Below are 12,542 nucleotides of genomic sequence, written 5' to 3' on the forward strand. Positions count from 1 at the left end.
TGAAGACCTTCAGCTACAGAGGCCGCTGGAGACCACTTCCTGCTCATCAAGAAGACCTCAGGGGCACTTCCCCAAATGTCTGAGCCACTGACCCCCAGGGACACAGCTGGGCTCTGCTCTGCCTGACGCCATCTCCCCGGCTCCTGCTGTCCTCTCTCCTGGAGCAGAGTGGAGTCCTCAGCCCCCTAATGTAACTAGGGAGATGCTCGCACCCTGTCTTCCCTTCCCTGCCCCACAGCACCCAGGTCTCCCAGTGGACCCCTTGGTCCTGGGGGGACCTGGGGGCCCTGGGGGTCTTGGGGTAACAGCTTGAGGAAGCTGTTCCCATGAAATGCTCCTTCCTCACGTGCTCCTCCTCCAGGAGGTGTCTTTCTTCCACAAGAGAACATAAGGCAAAGGCAATCTGCACATCCGGAAGACAGAATTTGGGGTGTTTGGGGGTGCTTCCTAGCAGAGCATGGGCGTTGGAGTTGGACAAGCCTGGGTTCTGATTCAGCTCCCCTCAAACTTGACTACAGGCAAGTCGACTTCTATAAGACTCAGCCTCCCCACAGATAAAATGGGGGCATGAGTCCACCTCCTGGGATAGACAAGAAGACCAGAGAGGAAGAAATATATGGGACGTATACAGTAGGTGCACAGCATAAGGTTGCTCCTTCCTCATCGGGAGATGTCAGGGTCGTAGGGATGGGAAAAAAAGGAGACACAGGCAAAGATGAGGCAGAATTTATTCTTATTGTGGGCAAGTTCAAGACTCAGGATGGAGACCTCAGAGAGGCAGATCTCTGGGATCCCGAGGGGCACCTCACACTGGCGGCAGGGGCCACACTTTTGCAAGCGCCAGGCCCACTGTGTCCCCCTGACCATGAGGATGCAGAGCCCAGGAACGGGGTGAGAGAGGGGTGGGTGGGAGGAGAACAGGGTCCTCCCGGATCGTGTCCTCACCATGTTTCCGACTTCCATAGGAAGGAAGAACAGCTCGGCTGTATAGTAACATAATATACAGAGGTGCAGAGAGCTGGCTGCGGCACCCGGCGGGGCTGAGATCCCCGAATTATTGCAGGAGGGAGGGGTGCTCAGTGCTGGCGTCTCCGCGGGACAGCTGTGCTGGCTACAGGGAGGGCGGGGCGGGGCTGGGGCCGGGCTGGCCCCTCCCTCGGGGCGGCAGGCGCACCGGCGTCCTGCCCCATGGGCTCCTTGGGCCTTGTCTGCCGAACTGCCCCTAGGGTGGGACTTGCTCACCCTGCTGCTTTTATGTGCTTTGAAGACCATTTTTGCATTGTCAGGAGTGAGGAAAAAATATTCTGACATGGTAGAAAAAAGATATTTACATACCCTGGTGGGCCGTAAGGGGGAGGGTCAGCCTCTGACAGGGGCACTTCGCAAGCCCCTTCCACCCACAGCTGTCCGTGTGGGATGCTGCGGGGGAAAGACCCCTAGGCTGGGAGGCAGAGGCCTCAGCTCAGAAACCTGGCCGCCGTGTGACCTTGGACAAGGCACACCCCCGCTCCAGCCCTCGGTCTGCTCAGATGGTGCAGCGGACATGGACTTGGGTCTCCTGGTCCCTGATCCTAGGCACGGGGCTGCGGGGCAGGCTAGGGCTGGGCAGTGAGGTTGGCAGAGGGACTTCCAGGTGAGGAGCCCTGGGCCGTGGAAGGGCATCAGAGACTGGAGGGAAGTTGGTGGCCCCTGGCCTCTGGCCAGGCAGCCCAGTCCAGCTGAGGGCATCTCACGTACTCCGGTGATGCCTCCACAGAAAGTGGCCAGAGGGGCTGGCCGAGAACCCTGTTTTCCTGTTGAAGCAGCGGTTGGAGCCAGGTGGAGGCTGCAGGTTGCCCCCCACCAGCTAGAGGGAGGGCTTGGACCTGAGAAAGAGCCGGGGGCGGGCTCACTCGGGCGGAGACAAGGGTGGGCCTGGTGCTGGTTCAGTTCAGAAGTGGCCCCTGGCTCCGGCCTCCACGCACAGGGGAGGTGGGCGTGAGCCTCTCCAAGGCCCTGCAGGTGCTGGGACCCAGGCCCACATTCCACGGGCAGCGTCACACCAAGTTCCCTGCTCACAGGCTTGGGACATGCATTCTTACTCATGACACGCCACTCAAGGTCACGCATGTGTGCCCCCAGTCTTAACAGATAAGCACGCACACCACAACTTGCACACATTCATGCTGGGACCTGATAGGTGGACACACACACACACACGTGATCACACATGTTCACACAGGTCCCCACGACCTCGTGAGAACACACCCTATAGCACAAGCGCACGCGTGCGCCCACGCACGCACACACACACACACACACACAGAGGCAGGTGAGCGATGTCGCTATGGGCTCAGTGGTGCTGAGGCCCCAGCCTCTGGGATAGAGAAGGCCCTCTGCCCTGGGGGCGGGTGTCCTGGCCGTGCTGGGCACCAAAGGCCCCTTCCCAGGCACCCTGACCCCTGATCACTCCAGGGCCTCCCAGCGCCTAAGGGGAGGGACACAGGCCTGGGGCCGCCCTGACTGCCGGCCAGCCCCACACGTCCTGTGACGGCCAGCATGGCCGGGAGCAGGCTCGGTTGCTGCCCAGGCCCCAGTAGCCTTGGGTTACAGGTGCCGGTGGGGCCCCTCGGTGCCAGTCAGCTGGGCCCTCATGCTCTGGATGCTGCCCAGGATCTTCTTCTGGTGGCCCATGAGGGTGATGCCCAGGGCACGCACATCCCTGTGAGGGAGGGAGTGCCCACCAGGTTGGCCTGGGAGGGACAAACCCATCCCCCGAAGCTGCTAACCCCCTCAGTGGCTCTGCCTCTGGACCCCTGCCCTCTCCCCCTGCTGCACCCCCGTGGGGACCACCCCACCCTCTCACTCACTGAGCGTTCATGCGCAGCACCATGCCCAGAGACGAGTAACCACCAGCAGCAAAGTGGTCCCGGTAGCGGCCCATGCGGATGGAATCCAGCCAGTCCCCCACAGTGAGGCCCCCGCCGCCCCCTCGGAGGTCAAAGCAGCTCCGGGCAAAGGCAGGGGGTGGGCACCTGAGGCACAGGGGCCCTTGGTAAGCGGCCTGCCAGGGCCTTTGCCTTCCTTGGGGACCCTGGCACAGCCACCCTCAGCCTCCATCCGGGCTCAGCAGTGGGCAAGGGGTCTGAGGGCCCAGACCTCAGGCCTGGAAGGAGAGGGCTAAGGAAGGCCCAGGCTGGCAGGGGTCAGGGACCCAGGCAGGGCAAGGGTCTGGGGCCCAGGCAGGGCAGAGGTCTGGGGATCAGGCAGGCAGGGGTCCGGGGCCCAGGCTGGGTCCGGTCCAGGGGTCACGGCCTGGACTAAGTCCGGGCCTTTTCCGGGGCAATGCTGGGGGGGGGCAGCCGCGCTTGGGCAGAGCTGGGGTGGGCGCCAGGCACCTGCTGACAGTGGCCGTGGCCCTGAGCGTCTCAGGGCTCTGGATGAGGGCATCGAGGACGCTGACGATCTGGGAAAAGCGAGGCCGCTGGGCCCGGTCCTTGTGCCAACAGTCGAGCATGAGCTGGTGCAGGGCGCGGGGGCAGCCCATGGGTGCAGGCAGGCGGTACCCCTCCTCCACGGAGCTGATGACCTGGGGAGGGGGCACAGCGCTGGGCTGGAGGCCATCCCTCCCTCCAAGGCCCCTCCGCCTCTGCCCGACCAGGGCCCCAAACTCACGTCACGGTTGGTCATGTTCCAGTAGGGCCTCTCCCCGTAGGCCAGCACCTCCCACATGACCACACCGAAACTCCACACGTCGCTGGCCGAGGAGAACGTCCGGAAGGCGATGGCCTCGGGGGCTGTCCAGCGGATGGGGATCTTCCCGCCCTGCGAAGGACACAGGTGTGTTGAGCGCCTCTCCACAGCCTGAGCGAGGGAGCGGATCACTGGGGTCCTGTCTCCCAGGCTGGAAACTCGCCATCCAGTGGGGGAGACACAGCCTCCACCTTCCGAGGACACCCGTTCTGATGGGGGAGACGGGCACCCAGAGTAGCTATGAGGACCGAACGCGAGGACGTGTGTGGAGCACCCGGCACAGTGGATGCTCCGTGAGCGCCGGCCAGCGGGCAGCTGCCTGGACCAGTGAGGGAGCTCCGAGAACGCGGCCCAGAAGCTCTCTACCTCCTCCTCCTCCTTTTCCTTCTTTCTTTTTTTTTTTTTTTTTGGTCGCAAAATCCTTTCTCTAAGTGAAACCTTATTCGGAGGCTCAGTGGGTAAAAACCAAAGCGAAGGTTCTGGCTGAGTCAGGGGCTGGGGCCCGAGCCCCGTCCACTCAGCCTCCTGCCTTGAAGGCAGCCCCCAGGCACCTCTAGAGAAGCCCTAATCTCCATGGAATACGTTTTGAAAATGCTGGTTTTTAGCCAAACTTTAGAGACAGATGTGGAATCAATTTGATTCAGAGAGATGCCAATTCTCCCAAAATCTCCGCGTGAGGAAGTGACAGTGTCCACCAGCCCTGGTGTCTCCCCAAGCCGCCTGGTGACAGAGGAGCAGCGGGAGAGGTGGCTCCCGTTTCCCAGAGGGGGAAACTGAGCTGCAGAGAAGAGGCACGACTTGCCCCAGGTAGAGGGCGACCCAGAAACTGCCAGCTTCACTTCAGGAACTGTCGGGGAGCCCTCCTGCGCCCCCCGCCCCTCCCTGGGGCTACGTGAAGGGGTGTGGGCTGCGCACCGTGGTGGTGTAGGCGGCGTCAGGGTCGTCCTCCAGCACCCGCGAGAGCCCGAAGTCGGACACCTTGCACACCAGGTTGCCGTCAACTAGGACATTGCGGGCGGCCAGGTCGCGGTGGACGTAGCCCAGGTCCGAGAGGTAGCGCATGCCGGCGCCCACTCCTCTGAGCATGCCCACCAGCTGCATGATGGTGAACTGCCCGTCGTGGGTCTGCAGGGGGACACGGCTGGGCTTCAGGAGGGCTCTGCAGTTGACAGAGGGCTTCACTGCGTGTGCAGCATGTGACCGTCTATGCTCTGTGCTCACGGCCCCATTTACACTCAGAGCAACCCTGAGAGGGAGGCGGGGCGGCGATGACTGCTCACTCACTTTGCAGGAGAAATGGAGGCTCAGAGAGGTTAAGTCCTGTGCCTAAGAGCACCCAGCAAATAAACAGTAGGGCGGGTGTTGGGAATCCAGTGATTTCCACCACAGCCACGTGCCTCCCAGCTGAGCAGGGCCCCGGGTCCCCACAGAGCACCCCTCAGCCTGTGTGCAGGGCAGCAAGACTCTCACGTGATGGGGAGCTGAAAGGCAGCTTGACTGGCTGACCCATAAGACTCCCCTATTCCTGGCCCCGCTTCCCCAGGGCTGTTGGGTCCAAGCTCCCGCAGGTGTTTGGAGGCCTCATATTATCTCCCAGCACCCAGACTGAACATCCCTCCCCCCAGCCCATAGGAAAGGCGGTGCGGGGCACGCACCCTCAGGAAGGCGTCCAGAGAGCCGTTCTCCATGTACTCGGTCACGATCATTGCCAAGCGGCCTGGGGAGGGGGACAGGAGGAAGGGGCTCTTGGTGGGGGCATCCAGGTTGCTATATCAGAGACCCCAGGAACATGCCCCCTGCTCATGAGCTGCCAGGAGCTGGGCCAGCATTGAGGGCCCCAGGAAGCCTAGGGTCCCCACTGGGGTCCTGGGGCCCTGGGCCCTCTCCAGCACCGAGTCACCGGGGGACCTGAGCCAGGGGACAGGGGCAGGGCAGGGGCAGAGCAGGGTGGTCTGGAGATGGGCCACTGCAGGGTGGGGCCCTGCAGGGTGGGGCTGCCCCCGCCTGGCACCTACCACGGGTGACGACACCTTCCAGGCGGATGATGTTGGGGTGGTCAAACCGACCCATGATGGACGCCTCGCTCAGGAAGTCCCGCCGCTGCCTCTCCGTGTACCCGGCTTTGAGGGCCTTGATGGCCACGGACACGTCCTGCTGCCCCGGCACCCGCAGCCACCCGTAGCAGACTTCCCCGGACTCTCCTGTGGACCCCGAGTGGGGCAGGCAGGGGAGGGTGGTGGGACCCTCCTCCCCTCGCCCCAGACCCCCGCACTCCCCCAGCCTCACACCCGTGTGCCCCCTCGGGCCTGGCCACGCCCGGCTCTGCCGGCCCCCTCTCCCTCTGCCCCGGGCGCCCCTCCGTGATGTCCCCCCTCACAGCCCCGGAGGCTCACCAGAGCCGATGATTCTCTCGATGTGGATCCTGGAGGCCTCGATCTCTCGCGTGAAACTGTGGCCCGCCCGGCCCGGCTCCTCGTAGGTGTGGGGTTCTGCATAGAACTGGGGCTCCGGGATCTTTCCCGGGGGGTGGTGCAGGGGCAGGAAGACGGGTGGGGGCGCTGAAGGGCCAGGAGGGAAGGGCCATCAGTGGGGTCCAGGAAGACTTCTCTCCCAGCATTCCCTGGGCCTGGGACAGGTCTGGGGCGGGGTCAGGAGCGTCTCTGGGAATCTCAGGATGTGGTGGCAAACAGCAGGCGCCCAATAAGTGCCAGCCAAGTGAAAATAGGGTCTCAGTGGAGTAGCTCTGGAGTCTCTAGAGGACTTTGGGGTCTCCAGTGAGTTCTGAGCATGTCTGTCATTTTCTGGGGTCACTTCTAGAGTCCTTAAGATCTTTCTAAATTGTTCTGGGGTAGGAAAGTGGCAAAAAAGGTTTTATCACAAGTGCCAACTTAGATGGACTGAAAGTGGTTCTCTAGAAGACCGTGCGAAGAAGGACTCTGAGGCTGCCTTCAGGCTCAACGGGAATCAGGACCATGACTGATACTACTGCCTACATGGCCACAGAAGTGGGTGCAGAGGTAGGCATCCCCATATTTGCCTTGTTTTCTGGGGTCTCTGCAGAGTCCTGAAAAAGCTCTTTGTAGCAGGAGTTCTTGTCCAAGAGTATATGAGCCCCTCCGAAATTGTGTGTAAAACTGTGTGTGAGTGCATGCACTGGGTGCGTTTCCCTGGGAGGGGGTCTTCAGCATCCTCAGTGGGGTCTGCGAACCCAAGAAAAGTTAACAGCTGTGGGGTCTCGGATCTCTGTGACATCCTGCTGTCCATCTCTGGGGCTCTGGTCTTTTCTGGGGGCACCTTTCTCCTTCCCACCTGTGCCTCCCCCACACCAGCACTGGTTCCACCGTGCCCTCCTCTCTGCCCCCAGATCCCGGGGCCCCGCACTCACCCTGCCCATTCTGATAGTGCATCTTCTCCTCGTCTGAGTCCTGGAAGGCCTTGCTGTAGCCACAGTGCCTGCGGAGGATGGGCACGGCTCTGCCTGAGGCCAGACCACCCCGAGCGGCAGCCTCGACCCCACTCAGGGACAAGTCAGGACTCCTCCCTTCTACTCCCCTCCCCACTTCAGGTCAGCACCTGCCACCCCAGCCCCGGCCCCTGCCCCTGCCCCTGCAGGAAGGAGTCCCTGCTCTCAGGCTCTCCACCCAGCGGAACTGTGACATCCTTGACATTTATAAACACTTGACAGTTTACAAAAGCGAGTCCACTGGCCCTCACGGCAAAGTCTACGGCATCATCAGCCTCATTTTACATGAAAGCATCCCTGGTGGAGGGGTTGAGAGATGAGGTTTCTGAGGCCGACTCTGCTGTGTGACCTTGGCAAGCCCCTTCCCTTCCCTGGGCCTCAGTTTCTCCGTCTATCAGATGATCCTTCATTCTTGCCGTCTGGGATCCTAAGCCTGCTTGAGCCCAGTATCCCACGTCCACCTCCCTCTGGATGGAGTGGGAGTGGGGAGAGTGACCGAGAGTCTTCAGGTGGGTTCCTGCCCCAGTTCTGGCATCTCTTTGGCTGAAGCAGCCTAACCTTTCTGATCCCCAACATGCACACCTGCACAGTGAGGTCAGAATCTCTGCATCCCTGGGGTGTCATTAGGATTAAATGAGATGGAGGCGGTTCTGCTGTGGGGCTGGCTGGTGGACGGACGTGGCATGAGAGAGAGAGAGTCAAGGAGGACGACTGGGTTCGGGGCTTGAGTAACCCCATGAACCGGGCCATGTCCTGAGATGGGGGCCTGTGGGAGGTGCAGGCTGGGGGGTTGTTTATCTAAAACACATCCCAGTGGACACGGGAGAGGGTGGCTGGATCTTGGGGAGAGGTCTGCACCGGGGATAGACTTTGGGGATGTGCACAAAGGTGGAATTCACAGCCATGGACCCTGATAAGGTCACTCGGGAAAGGTGGACCTGAGTAAACAGGGAAGAGAAGAGGGTCCTCCAGCCTTCCGAGGTGGTTTAGAGAGCAGGGGCTGGCAGAGATGGAGACGGACGGGCCAGGCAGGCGGACGGGAAATGGGGGGTGGGGGGGGCACGGAAGGCAAGAGGAAAGTGTCGAAGGAGGAGGAAGGAGGAGCAGTTGTGTCTGTAAGTGAGCCCGGCCCCAGGCACAGGGCTGGGGCAGGCGGGCAGCGCAGCACTCCACGGGCGGGGCTTGGGGGCTGGGGGCCAGGACCACCCACCTCTTCTTGCAGATGAGCAGGAGCAGCAGCACCACCAGACCCGTGACGAGCGTCAGGCAGATCCAGACGATGGTCCGGGTGTCGTGGCGGGGCCCTGCAGGGGTCACCGGAGGGGCAGGCAGCGGCTCAGCCCTGGCCTCAGGCCCAGGGCTCTGGCGGCTCTCCCAGGGGCTGCGGGCAGCCTCTCAGGCCCCCTCCTGCTCTGCCCCCACCCCTCTCTCTGCTGAGCTTCCCCTTCAAGACCCTTCCCAACCTCTGCCACCACCTCCGCGGACTGTGTGACCCGGGGAGAGTCACTAGACTTCTCTGAGGCTCAATCTTCTCACCTATCACGAGTCAGAAAATGCCTGGCCTGCCTGCTACCCTAACAGCAAGCTGAATGTGCTAAGGGCTCACGTTCCGGTCTCCATGAACCCTCCCCGCACCCCGTCCAGGGAGGTCCCGGTAGTATCTTTAGTTTTCAGATGAGAAAACGGAGGCTCAGAGAACTCAAGGAATTTACCCCAGGCCACACGGGACATGGGATGGACAGGACTCCCGTCTGGGTGGTCTCCACATGGCATCAGGAACACTTGAGACGCACGAGCGCCAAGGGTGCCAGGTGAGCAGGGTCCTGAACTTGGCCTTGAACCCTCTATCCCAGCACCGCCCCCTGGAGGGTGTGGAGGACAGGGGAAGACCTCAGCTGGCTGGAGATGGGGCGGGGGCTCTCAGCTGGAACGCGTCTCGGAATCACCCTGCCGGCTGGATAAAACCTAAATTGCTGCCCCCCGCCCCCAGGGTTTCTGATTCAGAAGGTCTGGGGTGGGCCCGAGAATCAGTATTTCTGGGAGCTCTCGGGTGAGGTTGATGCTGCTGGTCCTGGAATACGCTGTGAGAACCACTGCTCTGGAGCCTGGAGGCCGGACGACACTGCGGAGGGACATGGAATTTTCCCCAGGCTGACCAGATTCAAATCCTGCTTTGCCAGGTAACCTCGGGCAACTCACTTTACGGCTTTGAGCCTCCTTTTCCTCGTCTGTAAAATGGGGATGTGGGTAATGCCGACTCACTAAGGGTCTCTGGGACAATTACAAGGTTATCCTGCTGGAAAGGGCCTCCTGACACCTGCAAGTCCCACTGAGCTCAGGAAAAGCCAGCAGTTGACCGGCTGTTACTAGCTCTGCCTCCTTGGGCAAGTACCTTTCCTTCTCTGCGCCTGTTTTTCACCTGTAAAGATGCTGATCCACCAAAGGCACCAGCTCAGCACGCACAGTTCCCTCCCCCCGACCACCAGGGACCCCCTCGCCCTCCCCGCTCCCGGCACTCACGGGGTTTCCCGGTCTCCACCTCCATGGCCTGGCTGAAGCGGCCGCAGCCTGCCGAGGTGCGGGCTCGGACCTGGAACACGTAGCGGGTGCCCGGTTTGAGGCCCGAGACGGTGGCCCTGGTGGTGACAGCCTTGAGGGTGGAGTAGCTCTGCATCTCCTTGTCCTGCCATGGGAGGGGTGGTCAGCCCCAGTCCTCTGCCTGGCCCCCGCCCCTCCCTCCCCTCCCCGTGGTACCTTCTCGTAGTACTTGATCTCGTATTCCAGGATGATGCCATTGGGCTGCTCGGGCTCCTGCCACAGCAGCGAGACGCTGGTCTGCCCTGCCCGCTCCTGGCGGATCACCACAACCTGGGACGGGGCTAGGGGAGGGAGGCCGCTGTGGTCAGATGGGCAGACAGGCGAGAACGGGGACTGGCCTCCATCCCGCTCCTTCCCAGGGCCCTGTGCAGGGATCCTGGTTCCGGCCATGCTCAGCTTGCTGACTGTCCTGCCCCCGCCCCCAGGGGAGCCAGCATCCTCCACGCCTCCCGGCCAATCACTGGCCCTGCCCTGGTCAGTCACCTGGGGCGGCACACCTGGCTCTGCTCTGGGATGTTGGGGTCGGCTCCACGGCCGAGCTTTCACTGCCTCCTCCTCCTCTCTGGCCAGGCCCATCCATCGGAAGCAGGCTGGACCCCGCCAGCCCCGTGAAGCAGCCGCTGTTGTCCACCCTGGGGCCCCATCGCCTGATGTCTCTATCTCCATGTCTCCCCTCCCCCAGCCCAGGGCCCGGGGTGGAGCAGGCTCTCAGAGTACCTGAGGAAGGAGGAAGGAAAGAAGGGAGGGAGGGGGAGAATGGAAGGAACCGGACCCTCACTGCCTGGGTCTGGGGGGTGTGACTGGGACAGCTCTGGATCCTTAGGGAAGGGACATGAGCTGAGGCCCGGGCCATCTGAGCTCACGTATTCTCGAGTCACACCAGGCCACCCATTCGCCCCCTCACTCACAGACTGATTCATCCACTCCCTCCCTCCCTCCTGCATTCAGTGCAATTACCTCCGAGGTGAGTCGGCTGGGAAGTGTCAGATATGGACCCAGCCACAGCCAAACACGGAACAGCTCGCAAGGCTGCCACTCCCTCCTCCAGCCCACAGGCCTCCTCTTACCCCTGCTCACCCTGAGTTCTACTCTCTGCCCCACACCTCCCATGTTCCCCACCTGCCCCACGTGGCCAGCTCTGGCCTCATATCTGGGCATCCTATCTCCCCAGCACACCTGGGGGCTCCCTGTAGGCAGGGACTGCACACAGTAGGTGTCCAATAAATGCTGCTGGATGACTTTGACATGAAAAATTAAGAAGCAATTCCAGAGCTAAGTTGGAGAGTGCAACACAGGGGAGACCCCCCAGCCTGGGAATCAAGTCTGGGTTCACAACTGGCCCCTGTCTTGCTGCCTAGGACCATCACTGTCTCTGGGCGGCAGTCTCCCCATCCAGAAAGCGAAGCTAGAGGGCACCGCCTGCCAGGAGGAGGTGAGGATCAGATACAACCATTGTACGTGAGCAACACACAGCAGCACCAGGAATACATGAGCGCCTCTTAAAAACCAAAGAATTTCCAAGGCAAGAGGTGTCGCGTGTGTGGGGCAGACAGAGGGAGACCAGGGCTCAGAGGCAGGAGGGAGAAAGGGTGGGGCACTAGAGACGGCTCCAAGGAGGAGGTGGCTGTGGAGAACAGGGGCCAGTCGGCAGGGGGGCAGGTGGTCTCTGAGGACAGACCTCACCCACTTGCTCAGGGATGCTGTCTGCCCAGGCCCCAGCTCAGAGCTGTGGGCGTCCACTCCATCACCCCCCAGGGTTTCCTGAATGCCACCACATGCCGGGCACCGGGCTAGGACCAGGGGATACTGCAGTGACCAAGACAGCCCTCCAGGAGCTTATGGTCTAGTAAGAGAGACAGAAAGCAAATAAGACAACAAGTCAACGCATGATTACTGGTTGGTTAAGCGCCATGAAAGGATGAAGAGGCGCTGTGATGGAGAGGACCTTACGTAAGCAGGGGGCTGGGAGGGAACTGGGCCATTTTAGCTGAGGCGGTCAGGGTGGGCCTCCCTGAGGCAGTGGTGACAGTTGAACTGAGGACTGAAGGAGCCAGTCATGGGAACGTCCCAGGGAAGAGCGTGTCACTCCAATGGGGAAGCAAGGCCGAGGCCCGGGGTGGGGAAGGGCTTGTGGTGTCCAAGGATGGGGACTGGTGGCCAGTGTGGCTGGACTGGGGGAGCCAGGCAAGAGTGGATGGGGTGAGGCTGGAGAGGCGGGCAGGGGCGGGTCACATGGGTCCCCCGCCCCCAGCCCTGGGAGGGTCTGAATTGTATCTGAGCTCAGGATGGAGCTGTTAATGGGCTCACGTAGGACCAGACCTCACATTTTTAAAGCTCATTCAGGATGTGGTGTGAGAATGAGTCACGGGGCAAGGTGAGAGGGGCTCCCCTGGTTGTCCAGGCAACACGTGATGGGGACATGGACGGTGCTATGGACTGAATTGTGTTCCATCTCCCAAATTCATATATTGAAGCCCTATCCTGCAATGTGATAGTGTTTGGAGCTGGGGTCCTAGGGAGGTGACTAGGTTCAGATCAGGTCATGAGGGTGGGGCTCCCACGGTGGGATTAGTGCCTTTATAGGAAGAGAGACCAGAACGTTCGCTCTCCCTCTGCCATGTGAGGACACAGTGAGAAGGCAGCTATCTACAACCAAGAAGAGGGTTCTTACCAGGAACCAAATCAGCCAGCACCTTGATGGTGGCCTTCCACTTCTAGAACTGTGAGCAATAAATCTCTGTGGTTTAAG

The 12,542-nt window shown here is 61.4% G+C and overlaps 1 protein-coding gene across 1 annotated transcript in view; it reads right to left on the reverse strand.

Annotated features, from left to right (window-relative positions):
- Positions 1-725: 725 nt before the first annotated feature.
- Positions 726-12,542, reverse strand: part of EPHA8 (EPH receptor A8) — a 35,417-nt gene continuing 23,600 nt past the window's right edge. The window contains exons 6-17 of the mRNA XM_087446600.1: positions 9,950-10,074; positions 9,716-9,878; positions 8,406-8,499; positions 7,118-7,185; positions 6,126-6,290; positions 5,748-5,933; positions 5,388-5,449; positions 4,648-4,857; positions 3,655-3,804; positions 3,378-3,568; positions 2,850-3,014; positions 726-2,701 (exon numbers count right to left, since the gene is read on the reverse strand). Of these exons, the coding sequence (XP_087302726.1) occupies positions 2,587-2,701; positions 2,850-3,014; positions 3,378-3,568; positions 3,655-3,804; positions 4,648-4,857; positions 5,388-5,449; positions 5,748-5,933; positions 6,126-6,290; positions 7,118-7,185; positions 8,406-8,499; positions 9,716-9,878; positions 9,950-10,074 (1,694 nt within the window). The 3' untranslated portion in view covers positions 726-2,586. The remainder of the gene's footprint in view (positions 2,702-2,849; positions 3,015-3,377; positions 3,569-3,654; positions 3,805-4,647; positions 4,858-5,387; positions 5,450-5,747; positions 5,934-6,125; positions 6,291-7,117; positions 7,186-8,405; positions 8,500-9,715; positions 9,879-9,949; positions 10,075-12,542) is intronic.

Source organism: Ceratotherium simum, chromosome 22 (genome assembly GCF_057802395.1).
Source record: "Ceratotherium simum simum isolate JZ-2026a chromosome 22, ASM5780239v1, whole genome shotgun sequence".
In the NCBI taxonomy this organism is placed as follows: Eukaryota; Metazoa; Chordata; class Mammalia; order Perissodactyla; family Rhinocerotidae; genus Ceratotherium; species Ceratotherium simum.